We start from the raw sequence: 19,532 nt of genomic DNA on the forward strand, positions 1-19,532 counted from the left end.
ACGTCCTGCCGACGGTTGACCAGATCCTGGGGCAGCTAGGCGAGGCCAAAGTGTTTTCAAAACTCGACGCGACCTCCAGTTTCCACCAAATCAAGCTCAGCGACGCAAGCGAAGAATTAACGACGTTCATCACGCCGTTTGGTCGCTACTGCTACCGTCGTCTGCCATTTGGTCTGGCGTCTGCACCCGAATATTTTCAACGCCAAATGTCACGGGTCCTGGAGGGGTTGCCTGGCGTCGTGAATACGATCGACGATGTCCTTGTTTACGGTAGAGACCTTGAACAGCACGATCAACGCCTTGCTGAGGTACTCCGACGACTTGAGCAAGCCGGGGTCAAGCTCAACGACCAGAAGTGTGAATTCCGGGTTCCCTCGGTCAAGTTCCTCGGAGTCGTCGTCGATGGAGATGGTATCTCGCCGGATCCCGACAAGCTTCGAGCCATTCGGGAGCTACCTCCGCCAACGGACGTTGCAGGCGTTCGCCGTCTACTGGGGATGGTGAACCACATTGGACGCTTCCTGCCGCACCTTTCGGACGTAACTGCCCCCATCCGTTCACTTCTCAACAAGTCAAGCGCATGGTCCTGGGGAGCAAGCCAAAATGACGCGTTCAAGCGGTTGAAGGCTATGCTGGGCTCGGAAACCTGCATGGCAAAGTACCATCCACGCTATCCTACGATACTTTCTGGAGATGCAAGCTCATTTGGCCTGGGAGCGGTACTGCTGCAAGATCAGCCGTCTGGAGCTCGTCGTGCTGTGGCCTTCGCTTCAAGGTCCTTGACTCCGACTGAAGCACGCTACAGTCAGACAGAAAAGGAAGCTCTCGCCGTGACCTGGGCTGTTCTTCGGTTCGACCAATATCTGCGTGGGCTTAGTTTTACCGTGGAATCAGATCACCTGCCTCTCGTCGCCCTGCTGGGAAAAAAGGAGCTGGAGTTGCTGCCACCGCGAATTCAGCGAATGCGCATAAAGCTGATGCGCTACCAATTCGACGTTCGGCACGTACCAGGTAGACTTCTCGCCACGGCGGACACGCTGTCACGTGCCCCTTGCGATGTCCGGTCTTCTTCTACAGTATTCTCCGTCGAAATTTTCGCTAGCGAGATATTTAAAGGTCTTCCACCTCCCCTCGCTAACAGGCTGGAAGAGGTTCGTCGTCGACAAGCTGAAGATGGAGAATGTTCTCTCGTCGTCCGCTACTGCCAAGAGGGATGGCCAGACAAGAGGAAGCTGCCTCCCAACTTGGTGCCGTATTGGAAAGAGAGAGGAAGGTTGACAGTCTCGGAGGACCTTCTTCTGCTGGACTGCCGCCTCGTTATTCCTGCTGCTCTGCGTAGCAACGTCCTGGCCCATCTGCACGACGGCCATCAAGGACTTCGCCGCTGTAAGGAGAGAGCCAGAGAAAGCGTCTGGTGGCCTAACTGCAACAGCCACATCGAACATTTGGTCACCAGCTGTGACAAGTGTGCGGAAACAAGGGTTGTACACTCGGAGCCCTTGATGTCAACGCCTACACCAGATCGGCCATGGCAACGCCTAGCCATTGACTTGTTTCAGCTGAAAGGCCGTGATTATGTTCTCATGGTGGACTATTACTCTCGGTTTCCGGAAGTCGTCTCCTTGAGCTCTACGTCAGCCTCAGCGGTTATCGCGGCTATCAAGAGCTGCTTTTCCCGACATGGGATACCGGACGTTGTACGGACAGACAATGGTCCGCAGTTTGCTTCACAGGAATTCGCAAACTTTGCTCTGTCATACGGTTTCCAGCATGAGACCAGTAGCCCTCGGTACCCGCAGAGTAATGGCGCAGTAGAGCGCATGGTGCGCACGGTGAAGGATCTTTTGTACAAGTCCGAAGACCCATACCTAGCGCTTCTCACCTACCGGGACACTCCGGGCGTCGCGGGAGTCTCTCCTGCCATGTTGCTGATGGGTCGGCGGTTACAGACGCGTCTTCCTGCTCTGCCGCAGCGACTCGCACCCGTTCAGCCAAGCCACGAGAGGTTCCGGGCTCGAGACTCCAGGAATAAGGTCAGGCAGGCGAGAGACTTCAATCGCCGGCACAACGCTCGCTCTCTTAATCCTCTCAAGCCAGGTGACAGCGTCTGGGTCACGGATGCCAGCTGTCAAGCACGCGTCCTGAGCCCTGCCCAACGACCACGGTCGTACGTCGTAGAGACACCCAAGGGAATCCTACAGCGAAACCGCCGGCACCTGGTGCCCTTCTCGCCGACCGTTACTGCGAGGGAGTCTGTCGAGCTTCCTGCTGCCGAAGAGCCTCCAGGACAACCACCCGAAGAAGGTCAGCCTGGGGATTTGCCCACTGCGGGCTGCTCTTCACCCTCTCTGGATCGTGCATCTTCCCCGCAAGGTGTTACAAGATCACGCTATGGACGTGCCATCAAGCCACCAAGACGGTTGGACTTGTAAACATCGCTTTCTTTCGAACTGTGTAACTAGAGTGCAGTAACGAGCTCCGGGGGGAGATGTAGGGGAGACCAAGAGATGGCGCCAGGAGCGCATCGTGATCTAGATAAGCGCGTGCGCCGCGAGACGCGGGGTACTTTACGCCACTTGATGCTAGGGTAATAAACGTTGTGGGTCTGCTTCGTCTACCCTCGCCTGCTTCGTCTGCCCGGCTGGCGCGTCGCGCCCAGAGCACACAAGCTCTGAACACCAAGAGAGTCTGGAAAGGTTTGAAAAACAGTTTTCATGTGTTTCTGCCTCCTCCGTTCGTCCGAGAACGTGGATAGTAGCCGTGACAAGGGCAAACCAGACGCTGTCGAACTACGATTGCTTGTGCGGGCAACACTTTGTGCTCGCCAGATGTAGTTATTGTGTTCCAACATGAACGAGAGAAAACCGCCAAGTTGTCCGGACCACCAGCGGGTGCAGTGAGTCTTCAAATTCACACGGCCGCCTGATCGTTCGAACTTTCGTCTCCTCTTTCGAACTTGTCTGCTTTTTGTCGTCTGCTCGTTCAAACAAAAGCGGCCCGTAGACCAAACTTTGACCCGGTGATTGCAATAAGAAGTAATTACAGGCCTCAAAAGAGTTAAGTTGGCTCGGTGAAAACAGTAGATACAAGATGTTGATGATTGGTACCAGTGGCCCTCACCGACTTGTTACGCTTGGTGTGTTCCAGCTTCCGATTTTCAGTATCGACGTCGATCATCGCCGCTACCTTCTACACCTTTGCAGCCCCGAACGACGTTGCGAGCGAAAATAGCTAGAAGAATCTCATCATGGTCTTGGCGTCCATTCTGCGGCATTCATGCGAATGAATCGCCGCACGTCAAATTATTTACGCAAAGTTCAGCGGCGTAACGAACCTTGATAATTTCGCTCAGGCGATTAAAGTCGTAAGACATTGCTTATGAGGACGTAGAGTCGACCATTCCAACGCGATAAAGAGTATACAGACTCACACAGACGCCGACAATGAGACATTCGAATGGTTTGTTGACGCGGGACGCGGTGCTTCTTGCCCGCACTCCAATGCGCATCCGTTCGAACTGTCGTCTGCTCTTCCAAGCTTGTCTGCTTTTTGTCGTCAGCTCATTCAAACGACAGCGGCCCGTAAACCAAACGTTGACCCGGTAATTGCGATAAGAACTAAGTGCTGGCCTCAAAACACTTTTGAAGGTTGGTTGGGGTAAGTAGGCTAAGTGTAAACAGTAGATACAAGAAGATGTTGATCATTGCTACCACTGGCCGTCACCGACTTGTAATGCCCGATTCTACTTGCGGCTTTCAGTATGGACGTCCACAATCTCAGCTACGGTCCACGCTTTTGCAGCCCGAGCGACGTCGCGACTGAAAATAGCGAGAGGAATCTCATAGTGGGAGTCAAACTTTAGCGCCCATTCTGCGGCGTCCACGTAAAATGAATCGCCGCACGTCCCATTATTCACGCAGAGTTTTGCGATGTTACGAGCCTCGTTAATTTTGCTGATGCTGCTCAAGTAGTCATACATTGTTAGGAGGACGTAGAAAAAACAATTCCAACGCAAACGAGAGCACGGGGACTCACACGGACGCCGATAACAACGCAATTCAATGGTTTGTTTATGGGCGACGGCGAGCTTCTTGCCCACCGTCCCCCGCGCATGCGCGGCGCCGATGGCGTCCACTAGGGGCGCTCCGGTTTGTTTGTAAACATGAGTTGGTGTATATATAACCTGCCTGATATATTGCCACGAGCTCAGCTGACCAAGCAGCCAGCGCGGTCGATCGTGGCCTAACGGTTATCGCGCTCTCCTTCCACGCAGAAAACCAGGCTTCAATTCCAGGCCGTGGGTACGCATTTTCGTTGTCTCTAATGTGATATTCTGGTAAATTCGAGAACCGTGTTGCTAATTCGAGGATAGAATGTTCTACGCGTCGAACCTTCTATGCCAACCATTCCAGAAGCACAGGCGTGTACATTAGGGGCTTCGCGTGGCGAGCCAAGGTCATTTCGCCCCAGCGCTCGATCCTGCGGTTTCGCCGACATCGACGTCCGCGACGTTCTGCTGTTTTCTTCTGCTACCTTCTTTGGGCACAAGTTCGCCCCATTAAATGTTTAGTTTCTTCGGTTATCAATGCCTCATCAATTGTCATTCGTGACAATATTACGCCCGGTAAACAAATTTCTGCGGGCGGTGGTCCCGGTTTATTTAATAGGGCTAGTGTTTCAACCAAATTCCTTAATGTCGTGGTCATATAATACCATCCGATAAAAGACAATCTGCAGAGACTTTCTGAGGCGTGTCTCTTTCTTGTGTCACATTGGTCGTGTCACATTCTTTCGCATTAGTCATGTCACGTTTGGTACGTCACATTGGTTAAACTAAGACCTTCTTCAAATCTGCTCGAAGCACAGATATGTGAAAAGCAAAGGTGCCTCGGACCTGCTTGACATGTCATCCGAAGATAATTCTACAATCGTGTCTGTAGAGAACATCCTGACCTTTGTATGCTGTACTAAATATGTCGGAACAGGTAATGCTCCGGTACTTGCAGACAACTTTGAATGTCGCATTCCCGATTAATTTCACTAATACAAACAAACACCTGCCTTCATCTCACAGTGGGTATAGTCGCTCAACGGGGACTTCCATCTGAGCAGGCTAGTTCTGTCTTCGCTTTCCGCGCCTGAAAGTAGAGACGAGGTTATGGTCGCCGTCTCCAATCAAAAAAGCAGCGCTTCATTTATTTTTATTTTTCAGATTTCATTTTTGATTATTAACCGCCTGTAATCTAGTTTTCTCGTATCTACTGGCCGATCTCAAACATTGGACAATATATTGTCGTTTCTTCGGTATTCCTCCATGTGGAAACCTTAGGCTAAAACGGCAATCAAATCCTCTACAAAAGAAAAAAAAAAAAGATTGGAAGGAAATAAAAACAAAAAGCCTACAGATATTTGTAATTCAGTTGCCAACAAGACATGACGTCAATGCTAACGTTAAAGGGAAGTGAGTGCTTAAATTACAATAAACATTCGTTGCCCCAGAAATCGTTGAGGGGCGTATAACCCCGAGTAAAATATGTTGTGTTTTTCAACACCTCTACTTCGTAAACGTTTGCGGGTTCAATAACAACATCACTTCCACAATACGCAATAACACGTGCCTCGACGTAGCAGGCAAACATGTGAAGAAATGGGCAACGAAAACAAAAAGAAAAATTACAGCTGCTATCGGGCTATGCGAGGCCTACCCCTACGCGGTCATATACCGAAGCCATTATGAGCGAGGCCTGCCAACGAGTGTTTAGGAGCAGAAGGTGTCATGCCAAGAAGGCGTGAGACCTCTTCGCCTCCATAGTTTTTCCGAAACTACCTGGCCTGATTTTGATATCCTGTGGCGTATTGGAGGACTGGACAAAATAAATGGCAAGTATGGTTCTAAGACGCAGTAATTTAAATTGGTTCGCATAGTGTATGATAGGAATTTTCACAGAGGACTAAACTTCGAATACCATTTTCTTGTTTTAAAATTTTGAATCTCGGCACTTTGATTGACCGTGGGAATTGTAGACACGAAGTGTTTTTACAAAAACGCATCTGAGGTCATACTGATGCACCGGATTTTTTCGAGCAGCGTAAAGCTACGTATCTCAGCTAAATTCATGCGACATTGCGGAGTGCTTAATCATGACATGCGATTTGGAGGATCACCATTACATCGAGTTAGGATATTTTTCAATAGCCAAGTGTATAGGACAATTTCTTTTCCACACAATATTTTACCTGTGAATAGCCGAATGTACTTGTAATATAATTTATTATGACTTAGGCTCTCTTATGGGATATAGTTATTTTATGTTTCATGAGTTGCATGCTATTATTTTTTATGTCAACTGACTTCTGCTGTGCACCAGTGTCAATACCTTCATGGAGTTTTTAGGCGCGTAATAAATATCGACATCAACACCAAAGCGGGGCGTAGTCGAGATACCCTGGCGATGACAAATGTAGACAGCGTGAGATGCATAGGACCGTTCCTAATCGAATCGATATCTTGCTCACACGCTCCTAAACAAGACGAATAATATGAATGGTTTTGTCCTGTTCAATGCACTTAAAAGCTTCGAACCAACCATGATGTGGTCTGCCAACGTTTTCGAAAAAAATGACAAAACATAGATAACTTGTTTAGTTCAAAATCTCCTTGAAAGCGTAGCAGCTTAGAATTTGTGGCCTTGTAATACATATCTCCCAAACATTGTTTACAGGATTTTCAATCACGGGGCCCGTAAACAATGATGTATTTGGAATCGACTGTGGACGGCGTCAGCAACAAGATATTGTATCCGAACGAATCGTTAACGGCACACCAGCACATCCAGACCACTGGCCGTGGATGGTGGGGCTGTATACTGCTGATGGCAAATTCTATTGCGGCGGCGTTTTAATAAGTAACCAGTATGTCTTGACCGCTGCTCATTGTTATAAGTACGTATATATATATATATATGTCTTTAATAATAAAGTATTATGATTCCAGGATCCCCATTTTGTTCGGGGATTTCAAGGTGGCTAATGTTGGTTTATAAAAGTCGGCTGTTGGCGAGGTGCAGAGACGAGCCAATAAAGGTTGGGGATTTGCAAATACATATGCATTTCTGGGGCACTGCTCGGCCCTAGGTGATACCTGTGAAATGTTTTTTTTTTTGAGGAATAACCAGTGTGTGTGTGATTTCATCAGTGAAGCCTACATAGCGGGTGCGCTCTCACGTTCTTGTAAGAAGTCGTCATCTAAAATAAGTAAGCCAGGAGTGCGCGTCTTCTCCTCTGCAATACATTTAGTTTTAAGGATCAATATGATGCAACTAAAAAAACCACGGTTCTACCAAAATCGCTGTTTAAAAGAAGCTTCTCAGATCGCGTAGTTCTTTGGGGCCTAAATGTTGCATCGTGTATGATATTTTAGGGCCTTACGAAGCCCGAAAAGTTAAGGTAAAGTCAAACGTTACTGCTTTGGTTAGTGTTTAAGTATACTGGCCCTAATTAGTCATACAAATGCCAAAGTTAGGCTTCCCTGCTGGTAATTAGCCTGCCACCTTCCACGTTTTGGCCTAAGTAGGCAATCAAGTGCCAGTGTTATGCTTTACATATGGTTGTTGTGTTTCTATGTTGTAACGTAAGGTCAAAATTGACAAAAAAAAGTGCCAGATTTAGGCTTCTCTGCTGGATCCAGTTAGTTTTCATAAGTGACATCTTTGGTTCAAACCTGGTACTTTGGAACTTACGTGGTGAGCCGGAGAAAAGCCATAGAAACGCCAAAGAAAAGTTCTCTTACGCTTACTAACGCCTTGGCGTTAGTTAGCGTAAGAGAGCAAGACCTTATTGTAGCCCAAGTTAGGCTCGTTGCATTGCCAACTTGTGCCGTGTGAGGCGTTTGTCTAGCTTCGTACCTGGGTCAACTCCACTATGCGCTTATGGCGATTATTAAGTCGACATTTCAGATGAATTTCTCCTCCGATACGGATTTCCTGCACAATGTAGATGGAACTCCAGTAACTGCGCCTTCGCTGATCTACCCCCGCAGATTAAAGAGATTCTTTTCAATATTAAAAAAAAAGAACTAAAAAAAAACAGATTTTATTTTTGCTAAGAATATTCTTGAATGCTTATGCTACACTCTACAAACTCTGGTGCGTCTACTTTCACGTACATCACGTGGGAGGACCGATCGCTGCAAGCTCGTGGAACTTCGTGCTTAGTGTCTCTGGGCCGCCAGATATCTTTAAAAACTTTCCAGTCTCTTTTGCTGTTAGCCCTCCGTACACTGCCGTGATGGGTTCTTTCAAGTGTTGTGGAAGAAAGTATACGTGTTAAAATGTTATGATATTGTTTCATTTTGTTTTGAAGGATCAGAAAGGAAAAGAAGCTCGGGTTGCTGAGCCACATTTTATCTCGCCACTCCCCACTCTGTATCCGCCCCCGGGTCTGCTGACGTTAGCACTATACGACTATAACTTAAATTCCGACAAATATTTTTATCACACAATATGTCATACATACTAAAAACGCTCTCATTATTTAGCGCTGGGTTTGTATGCATGAGTTTTTCTAAGCTGGGCCGCTAAATTCGCTCTCTTTAGAGGAGTTTAGCGCGACAATGCTGGTATCCCGGTTATTTTGAGGGGAAACAGGATACTCTAATTATCACGGGAGGGAAGTGCGCTATAATTGGCGTTAGTATTTTTGTGTTACAATTGTTAAGCACATTTACAATAAGAACTCTATTCCTTCCCTAAACACATTTTATGATCAATGGCACCATAATTGCTGCTTTAAATAAACAGGCTATAGGCTCTTAAAACTCTGACTTGGAAGATCCCACATACTAAGAGTAGCGAACTGAGTCATAGCCTCCTCTATGTGGGATGCTTGGTCAACGGCGCGGCGCACCGTTGTTTGGCTGCGCCGGGGCTACTTCGGAGGCGCGCCGCTAGGCGGCGCCTGCAGACCAGCATGGAGCAGACGACGCGCGGAAGTAGCGCGTAGCGCCGTACGCCGCCAGTTCAGGATGAGCGACACACAATATGTTAAAGAAATGTGATAGATCTATGCCAAAGTGCAGTAGCATTATCACATGCTCAGGTGGCCTTATTATATGCCTATTCTGGCACCAAGCTTGACCATTTTAGCTTTTCACCGGTTTTAATTTTAGTCCAGAGGAGACACACCGCGCTAAGAATTGCTTCCTGTATACTTTGTTTCTGCTTAATAACAAAGCACGAGATCCTCAGGTGTTTTCGGGATTTAGCCAGAGCACCCTCCGACCAGCATCTGCTAGTGGGATGCAATGTAGATTTAATAATTATATTTTTCTACTTTCCACTTTCGTGCGACAGAACCTGCGTGGCTCTTTACATGAAATATATGTTTCGCAGTTTCAAACAACAAACACTTGGAAGAACTTTCGGTGTTAATGCAATCCAAAGGGAATAAGCAATTATGCTAGAATTTACCTGAATTTATTGTCAGGGAAGGTACAACAGAATCCACACTACAGGTTTCTTCACAGCTTTAGAGATTTTCGAGACACTGGTTTCGAGAAGAAAGCCTTAGCCAGGTCGTTCTTGTCCGTCACAGACAAAGCATAATTGATGAGAACGGGTCTCTTGAACTTGGTGCAGACAAGCTGCAGGAGATGCAGGTGGTTTCCAGTGGAAGCACACTTCGGAACTTCACAGTACACCAGCGTGGGAACAGCATTTTCGACGGCTTCCTTTTGGAGAAAAAACAGTTAGGGCGCAGGCGAGCTGGTGTAAGTTTACCATTTTTGACCACCTGAGACTGGGTGGAAGAAACACGACGACGTCTCAAACACAGCTAACCACTTTATTCAGTTCTCCCTCCTTTTATACATCCTGACCCAACACCGCCACCAAAAAAACATTTCAAACAATGGCACCAATGGGACACGCCCTGACATCGCAGCCACAAAGTTCTTAAAAAAAAAAAAAATTACGAATCACTTTGAGTTAACAAACGGTTTTGTCAAAACCCCCTCTTGCTCACGATCACTTCGATATACTTCTTTAAAGCGTACAACACATGTACCAGCTTACGTGAGGGGTACAGGAGCCCTCCTCTGTCTTGTTCTCGAATGAGGCTGTCACTTAGGGCAGAGGAGGTTGGTTTCGCCATGAGTGAAATGCAGCTACTGTATTCGATCTTTTCTTGGATGACACGAGCCAGATAGCCACCTACCATGGCAACTGCAGCCATGTCCGCCGTGGGAAGGAAACTTGTTTGGTTTCTTAGGTGATCTTCAAGGAGGCCTTTCGCCTCTACCGGGAAACGGCTTGGTTACACATCTCTCGGCTTAGCGGCGCCACGGAGGGCCTCGGATTCGTGGCTTGTAGAATCAACTACATTGCTGTTCTTGGAAGCAGAAATGAGTCCGGTCTTCAAGAGCTTCTCCAAACTAGAAAGAACGGCACGTGCATCCGTCTGGTAGTTGCTGCCTGCAGATATTCTTAATCAGCCAAAGAAAGACTCGATGGGTGTAGAGGTCGCCACCTATTGACTTTGTAAATAGTCTGCCGCATTCCTGTGGCGCCCCCTCTCGCTGTACTTACTGGTTGTCGCTTGATTAAGTTCATTCCTCTGTTGTGTTCTAAAACGTGTCGGTCGCATCCTGGCTCGCTACACCCTGTCCTCACGGTACGGGCCCTCAATCCATCAAACATGGTGTCAGAAGTGAACCGACCTTGACGCTAGCCTTCAGGACACTACAATCATGTCCAAGGAATCCAGCCCGCAGTGGGTCGGCGTCAATCTGCGGCAGCCGGACGCGTTTGACTTTTCGAACGTCGGGACTTGGCCGACGTGGCAAGACCACTACGACGACTATGTCACCGTGTCTGGGCTTGGACAAGCGCCTCAAGACGTCCAGGTACGCTCCCTACTCTACTGTATGGGTCCAGAAGCTCGTTCGCTGCTCAACACGTTCTCGCTCGACGCGGCGTCCCTCGCCTCGTACGCCGCAGTGGTTGCTCACTTTACGGCGCACTTCGTGCATCCAGCCAACGAGCTCTACGAGTCTTCGCGTATCCACAAACGCATCCAGCAACCTGACGAAAGCGTGGATGCCTACTACGCGGAGTTGTGCAAGCTCGTGAAGCGCTGCAACTACCCGTCAGCGACGATAGAAGAGCGGCTAGTTCGTGACAGGTTTGTCGTCGGCCTGCGTGACACGCGTCTCTCAGAGCAGCTGTGTCGGAACGCTAAGTTAACTCTCACTGAAGCCTGGACCCAGGCACGTCAGTCCGAAGACGCCGATAAAGAGAAAGCGTCTGCGCGGCCAAGCGACGAGAGTTCCCTAGCAGTCCAAGTCGACGCTACGAAAGAAGATAAAGTTCCATCCCGTCGGCGCTCGGACGCCAAAGCAGCTCGTGCAAGCAGACTGCTTGCCAGAGCAGGGAGCAAGCCCGAGCAGGGCATCCCCGTGAGTCATCGGCCTATTCGTTTTGCGGTCGCGCGCCTCACGCGCGTTCAGACTGCCCAGCACGGGACTCGCTCTGCAACTACTGCAGTAAGAAGGGACACTTCGCCGAACTGTGCCGTGCAAAGAAAGTCAAGCAAAGCAAGCTCGGTTCTATCCAGCTGCACGCTGTGGGAACATCCGCTAAGGCTAAGTACGTGGACGTCACCGTGAATAACTACACTGCGTAATTCAAGGTGGACTCTGGAGCGGAAGTGTCTGCCGTACGGAGTGATTTTTCCAAGGTGCCGGCCAAGCTTGACAAGGTTGAAAGCCTGGTGACAGGACCCGGAGGTCAACCGCGGCGTGTGTTGGGGTCGTATCTGGCACGACTGCAGTGGCAAGGGAAGACAAGCTCTCCGCGGCTCTATGTGATGGACTCCCTTTCCGTACCTCTTTTGGGTCTGCCGGAGATTGAGGCTCTCAAGGTTGTACAATTCCTAGGTGCTGTGGATGCTCCCGAGACAACACTACATGCCGAATTGTTTCGCGGACTGGGCACACTCAAGGACGAGTACAGCATTCGCCTGAAGCCAGACGCCGTGCCATTTTCACTCAGCGCACCTCGTCGGATTCCCATCCCGCTGCGAGAGGTCGTCAGGCACGAGCTAGATAAGTTGGAGAGCGATGGAGTGATTCGTCGCGTCGACAAACTAACCCCATGGTGCTCCGGACTCGTCGTCGTCCCGAAGCCTACCGGAGCGTATCTACTCTGCGTCGACCTGACACGGCTCAGCGAAGTGTTACTCAGCGAGCGCCACATCCTCCCGACAGTCAAGCAGGTCCTTGGTCTCCTGGGCGACGCGGCCATGTTCTTGAAGTTGGACGCCACAGCAAGCTTCCATCAGGTCAGGCTGGCAGCCGGCTCGCAGGAGCTCACGACCTTCATCACTCCTTTTGGCCGTTATTGTTTCTGTAGACCCCCCTTCGGCATTACCTCGGCGCCGGAGTACTTTCAAAAGCAAATGGCCAGAATCCTCGAAGGTCAGGAAGGCGTCGCCAAACTGATCGACGATATTCTCGTTTTTGGACGTAACCAGAAGGAGCACGAGGCTCGGCTCAAGCAGGTGTTGTCTCGGCTAGCAGGAGCTGGCATCACATTGAACAAAGACAAGTGCTGGTTTGAAGTCTCCGAGGTCTCCTTTCTGAGAGTTATTGTTTCGGCAGAAGGCATCAGGCCGGATCCCAGCAAAGTGGAAGCCATCCGGACCATGGATCCTCCGAGTGACATTGCTGGCGTCAGACGCCTCCTTGGGATGGTAAACCACCTAGCAAGATTCCTGCCTCACATCTCTGACGTCACTGCCCCAATTCGAGTCCTCTTGAAGAAAACTACGAGCTGGACTTGGCAGCATGAACAAGAAGCAGCGTTCGCAAAGATCAAGGAGCTGCTCACTTCAGACCGGAGCATGGCCAAGTACCACCCGGCGTATGCCACGACGGTTTCTGCAGCCGCAACCTCTTTTGGACTCGGTGCCGTCTTGCTGCAGACTCAGCCGTCGGGAATACGTCGACCGGTCGCCTTCGCTTCGCGGTCAATGACAGACACCGAGCAACGATACAGTCAAACGGAAAAGGAGGCATTGGCGACGGTGTGGGCCATCCAGTAGTTCGACGAGTTGGTTCGTGGTGTAAACTTCGACGTGGAGACGGACCACCAGCCCCTTGTTTCGTTGTTCAGGAAAGATGGAGCTTGACATGCTACCTCCGCGGGTAAAGAGACTCAGAGTCAAGACTATGCGCTATCAGTTCTGGATGCTCTATGTGCCTGGAAAGCTGCTGGCTACAGCAGACACCTTGTCGCGGATTCCCCCAAAGGCGCCCTGTCCTTTGAACACTGTGGAACTTTTTGCCACAGAGGTAGTCGACAGCACCTCCGAAGTACTGCCTGTCAGCTTGGAGGATGTGAGGAAAGCATAAGGCTCTGATGGCGAGCGCAGTGCACGGATCTCCTTTTGCCAGCGCGGGTGGCCGCAGAAGTCAAAGTTACCGCTGCATCTCGGAAACTATGCTGCCGTCATGGATGAACTATGTGTTTGCAACGGTGTTCTTCTTAAGGGTGCCTGCTTAGTCATCCCTTCTTCACTGAGGCTGCCAGTGCTGACGCTGCTGCACGAGGGTCATCAGGGAATGAACCGTAGCAAAGCCCGAGCTCGAGAATCAGTGTGGTGGCCAGGCATAACTGCGGAGATCACTTCCATGGTTACCAATTGTGAACAGTGCGCCTCCACTCGTGTGAACTTGTCGGAGCCGCTGGTCTCCACCCCTCTCCCCGGTCGTCCGTTGGAAATGCTCGGCAGGGACCTATTCCACCTCAACGGACAAACCTTTATCCTGGTGGCGGACTACTACTCCCGATTCCCAGATGTTGTAACGCTAAGAAGCACGACAGCTCAGGTTGTCATCGACGTGATCAAGAGCTTCTTCGCTCGCCATGGAATTCCTCAGGGCGTAAGGTCTGACAAAAGTCCACCATTTGCTTCAGAGAGTTCACATCTTTCGCTAAATCTTACGGGTTTGACCACATGACCAGCAGCCCTCACTTCGCCCAGTCTAATGGAGAAGCTGAGAGAATGATCCGGACGGTAAAAGACCTCTTTCGGAAGGCAGATGACCCCCATCTCGCCCTCCTCAGCTACCGAAACACCCCGGGAGTGAACGGTTTCAGCCCAGGCCAGCTTTTGATGGAGAGGCAGCTGAAGACCCGAGTTCCTAAGCGCGACGAGCAGCTCCGTCCAAACTGGCCAGTGAAAGACAAGGTTGCCAGCGATGATTTAGTCTACAAAAGACAACAGGCTGCAGACTACAACCGGCGTCACGCGGCCAGGGACCTGCCGTCACTTCGAACCGGAGAGCAAGTCTGGGTGAGACCTGATCGAGTGCGCGCTACAGTGTTGAGTCCAGCTGAACGACGACGAAGTTATATTGTGGAAACAAAACGGGGTGGTGTTCTTCAGCGAAACCGTCGCCATCTAGTGCCTTTCGGTGGAGAGGCACAACCACAAGATCAGCCCCAATCAGCGCAACACGTCTTGGTTCCTGAATGACCACGACCTGCAAGCCCGACAGGGCCGCCCCCTTCCACTGAGCCGGTCCCGGTCCCAACTGACAGCGACGGTGTTGTGCGAACTTGTAGTGGCCGACGTGTTGTTCGGCCGACTCGTTTAAATTTGTGAAGTTTTATGTAGTGGGCTTCCTCCATATTTCATCTTCCATAAAGGGGGGAGATGGAGAGGTCGCCACCAATTGACTTTGTAAATACTCTGAAGCATTCCTGTGGTGCCCCCTCTCGCTGTACTTACTAGTTGTCGCTTGATTAAATTCATTCCTCTGTTGTGTTCTAAAACGTGTCGGTCGCATCCTGGCTCGCTACACCCTGTCTTCACGGTACGGGCCCTCAATCCATCAAACAATGGGATTCCTTGTCAGCACCAACTTGAGGTTCGCTGCTCCTAGAAGGTACTTAATGCATTCCACGTTTGATGTAGTAGTCATCAACAGTCCGTGATATGTCTCTGTGCTCAAAAACTGCTTCGGTGTGCACTGACGCTTATGTCTTCAAGGTACTGAAGGAAGGATGTCATAAGGCAGGTCAGGCGCGCATCATCAACAGACTTGTACTGCTTGCTGTCTGGCAGGTTTCGATGGATATGTTGCACACAGTTGCTCACATTCATGAGCAAGAACCATCGGTGCATCTTGTCCATGAATTCAACTACTGGACCCACAGCTGCAAAGCTGATGTCATATGTGTGACCTGCTTGCTCTTGCAGGAGCTCGAGGGCCGCAGTGACCGGTGGCGAGAGAGCTTGCACAGCCCTGGAGACGTTCATGTCTTCTATGTTAGATGGAAAAACATGCTTTCTTGTGAGAAATCTCACAGGCTTGACGAGGCTACCCTGCTGCATTCGGTAGAGGTTCTTCAGATGGGAGGAAGACACCTCACCTGACATTCTTCATCGGGTGGCATTGATCAAACGCGAGGAACAACTTCCGTGGAGGATCCTCGGAGAGCAGGATGCAAGGTGCCAGATGTCCACTGCACATAAGCTGCATTGCAAGTCCATTGGAGTTGTGGTTGTCCGTTACAATACGCACCACAAGAAAGCCAGCCGGTTCAACTTCCTTCATGACGTATTTCATCAGCACGAATAGCTGCTGGCCAGTACGGTTCCTGGTAAAGAAGTACCCCACAGGTATTCGAATGCGCACTGAAAGTCCAGTCAGAACGAAGCACAGGAGCGAGTTGGCCAGTACTATTTCATCGTTGTTCGTAGCAAGCTGCTTTCCTATGTCTACCTCTCCCACGAAAGAGTTTTTCTGCTTGTTGTACAGGAGACGTTGCTGTATTCTCATTTTGTCAACTAAGGAGCACATTTTTACCTGCTCCGTCTTCAGGTTTGCCACTTCTTTCTTCAGTCTCTTTTGAACTAGCGATGTAAACCCCACTTCGCCGGAAGTCACCCCTAAGAACCTATGCAACGTAGATCGGCTTGGTAGCTTGAGAATGCCTTCACTTCGTATGTGCTCGTAGGCTCGTGCTGACAGGTTCCTTAACAAAATGGAGTGGGGGACGGTAATCTCTGACAAAGCCGGCCTAATCTTAGAAAAATTCACTACCTGGTCCACAAGAAAGCTAGCGCCCAGGTGCTTCTCGTCTGCCGATTCTATTACCTTTCCAAAGGCGCTCAGGTGGCAGTCCTCTTTCAGGTTTTTGAGCTATTCCTTGTATTTATCTACAGTCTGTTTTATCGGATCCACCTGTGCCTTCAAGTCTCGCTCTCTTTGTCATCACTTCTGGCGTTCCACGACCGACAGGGCCCTGCGCACATCCACCTGGGTACCTTCATCTTTAGTCGGCACTTGCACGGCAGATGATTCAACTTCATAACGGGAGTCACCACTTGGAGCATTTGTGCACATTTCGAGGCTGTCGTTACCTCCGTGAAGAAGGCTCTCTGAAGTGTGTTGCTTGGAACTAGACGGGGCAGCCAGGGAAGGGCGAAGAGCGGCAGCTTCCCGTTTCCTCACAGCGGCGCCGCTTCGAGGTTTCTTCACACTTGACTGCATGTCATCTGGATACTCTTCGAAAACGCTAGGAGTGGCACCCCTCTTGAGTTTCCGTGTCTTGCATCCTTCCTTGTAGTCCGTGGTGAGGAAATGCCTACCACAAACGACGGAATAACGTGACGTCGTTTTCGGAACCCAGCCCTTTCTGACGACGACTTTCAGCCATGTTTCTCTCAGCTGACTGTCGCTAGGAATCTCGTGAAACGAAATACCTGGTACTTCGCGTTTTGAGTCTGACTTGCATTCACACAACAGTACGCCATGGTATAACTAAAACCAAAACACTTCCGCAAGTCCCGGCGCGAGAACGTGGAAAATAGCGAGGAGAAAGTTTCGCTGAGCGCATCGCCTGTTCTCGCCCGCGAACCTGCCCTGCCATCCGGTCATCCGTAGTCCTCCGGGGCTGGTGGCGCCACTTCGCGGAGAAGCATGGCAAACGGAAACGGCGACTCCGTCGGCTATGACCAGGCATCCCAGATAGAGAAGGCTATGGCCGAATGTGCGCGTCACAATCACTGGGCGGAGAATATAGTTAGACTGAATATTATTTGCGTACTTTTAACTTATCAATTGGCAACATTACCATTTGCAATAAAAGAGTAAGAATCACTACCTTACGACATTGCTCTCATAAATGACACTAATATATTTGCAGTAGCCACTAACCATTTTTACTGTAACCCCTCAAGTTACATTACAGTGTTTTAGTACAGGGGCGGATCCAGAACTCTGTTTTTTGGGGGAGGGGGGGGGGGGAGTGGAAAATTTGTAAGGATACTATTCTCCCATTCTTTCGTGTGCACCGGGGGGCCCACCCATGTCAAATTGCCCTCCGAGGAAGGGGGGGGGGGGAGGTCGACTTTGTTAGGGAGGGGGGGGGGGGTGGCCGCCTCCGTCGCCCCCCCCCCCCCCCCCCCCCCTAGGGTACGCGCCTGTTGTAGTATTGCGTTAATTTAATGTTCTGCCCAATGTTTCTAGATTTATACATTTACATGAATGCGCACTCCCCTGCATGTCCTCAAGTACAATAACTGATGATGATGATGGTGAATACGTGCTCAGTGTAGATAACTTGGCGAAAACGCAAGTCTTGTGAGACGCAAAAACGTTATGACATAGTTTACTATAACAGGGTCATCGCTACTGCAGGAATTCGTCGCAGGTGGAGCCTAACTCCCATTCACTGGCGTAAGCGATCACGGGCCTTGTCATAAGTCGCCATTTCAATTGCTCTTCTTTATTAATTGCATTAAGGTTACCGGACCCAAAAACTTCGTTATTAGAGGTATCATAAAATTGACACGTATAACCTAAGCACTGTCGCAGTATTGTTTGAGTTTCAGCTTTCGGTGCAACGCTGGGTATATGAGTAGTAGATATATTGACTTTGTTTCGTAGTTATAATGACACGAATATGAGTCTTTGTGGAACTGCTGCGATTTTTCTTCCACGAGTCGCTTTACGTGGATAAGCATTTTTGGTTTCGTCGCAGACTTCACCAATTTAATCCCAAATGCACATTTTTCCTCCTTCCCCCTAATGCTTCAAGAGACAAGGACACTGCGGGCTTTCTTTCAGTTGGTCTGGGAACTACGAACCGAACCAAGTTTACAGTAGATTGTCAACGAAATGCAGACAAAATTGTGAATCAAGAAAGAAGTGACACAGCAGCCATGTCTGAGGATTCTGAAGACAAGGTCATTTGCGTGGAGGTTGATGACGTCTGCATCCCCGTCCAGGACAACTGTACGGATTTTATGGCATGTATACCTTGTTTGTTTTTAAGCTTGAAGCAAGTTTTGATTAAACTACTGTATTTCATTACAGAGAGACCTTGCACTATTGAAATTAAAAAGACCTGTCAATTTTACAAAACACGTTCAGCCAATCTGCCTTCCTCCAAACTGCGAAGAACCGCCTTCAGATGCTGGCCTCTATGTCGCGGGCTGGGGTAGAACCTATGGTAAATTTTTTTCTCGCCTCATCTTGTTCCAGCTATCATTATTTTAAAAAAATCCCGAAGGTGGGTAAATATTAAAAAATGGCCATGACGGTGAAGCCCCACAAAGAAGTAAATTCTTGTGTGCACGAGACGGAGGTCGATCAGCGACAAACTGCGGAAACTCAAAAGCAAAAAAAGAGCCGGGCGCTGCTGCCACTGTCTATTTCCTTAAACAATTTCTCGCGTACGGCGTGCAGATGCTGGCTAGTTTCTGAAACATTTATTAAAAAAATGTTTTTAATATGTTTGTACATAATGATCGACGATGTTCTGAAATCTTGTATTTGAAACAACACAGAGGAAATACGAAATTATGTATATTTTCATAGTTAATAATGTGGATATCTTTCTATATGTTTAATCTATGTTACCTTTTATAATTTTACGTTAGTATGCCACACCAAAATTACAAAGTACGTGCACAAAAATATACAAAAACACGCAGGAATATTCGTAGATGCAAGAACTGAGCCCGTGAAATTAACCTACCAAATAACTCTTAATTCGTCCATACATTTAGAAAAAATTAATTTAATCACAGTTCAACATTGCTCTGAGATTGTCAGAGGCACTATATCATTGTCGATAGCAAAATTATTAATAGTTTATCAGTGGCTCGTCGTTAAGAAAATAACTCTCTTCATGTTTCAAACGTAGTTTCCTTCTGCGGCTAAAGCATTAAATAACAATCAAATTGATGTTAAAAATTATACCATGTCTTTAGGTTGTGATTTTTACTATAATCGTAATATCATAGGAAATACCTATTGTTATCAGTAAATACAAAAAGCCTTTATGATAAGTATCTATCAAGTATTTATCAGTAAGTGATACGTTATTAATGTGAGTTTCACCACTAGTAGCCCAATATTTTGATACATGGCAAACACACTTAATAAACAAATTTTTTATTCACATGCATTGTTCCTGTATGGCTAAAGCGACACCAGTCCCAGAAGTTGTGTTCTACAG

At 48.8% G+C, this 19,532-nt stretch overlaps 1 protein-coding gene across 1 annotated transcript in view; it reads left to right on the forward strand.

The window, feature by feature from the left end:
- LOC121836040 (chymotrypsinogen B-like) overlaps positions 1–19,532 on the forward strand; it is a 35,480-nt gene that overhangs the window by 10,220 nt on the left and 5,728 nt on the right. The window contains exons 2-4 of the mRNA XM_042290678.1: positions 6,723–6,942; positions 18,108–18,318; positions 18,386–18,521. Coding sequence (XP_042146612.1) covers positions 6,723–6,942; positions 18,108–18,318; positions 18,386–18,521 — 567 coding nt within the window. The remainder of the gene's footprint in view (positions 1–6,722; positions 6,943–18,107; positions 18,319–18,385; positions 18,522–19,532) is intronic.

The sequence above is a fragment of the Ixodes scapularis genome, unplaced genomic scaffold, assembly GCF_016920785.2.
Source record: "Ixodes scapularis isolate PalLabHiFi unplaced genomic scaffold, ASM1692078v2 PGA_scaffold1__304_contigs__length_218370807, whole genome shotgun sequence".
NCBI classification, from domain to species: domain Eukaryota; kingdom Metazoa; phylum Arthropoda; class Arachnida; order Ixodida; family Ixodidae; genus Ixodes; species Ixodes scapularis.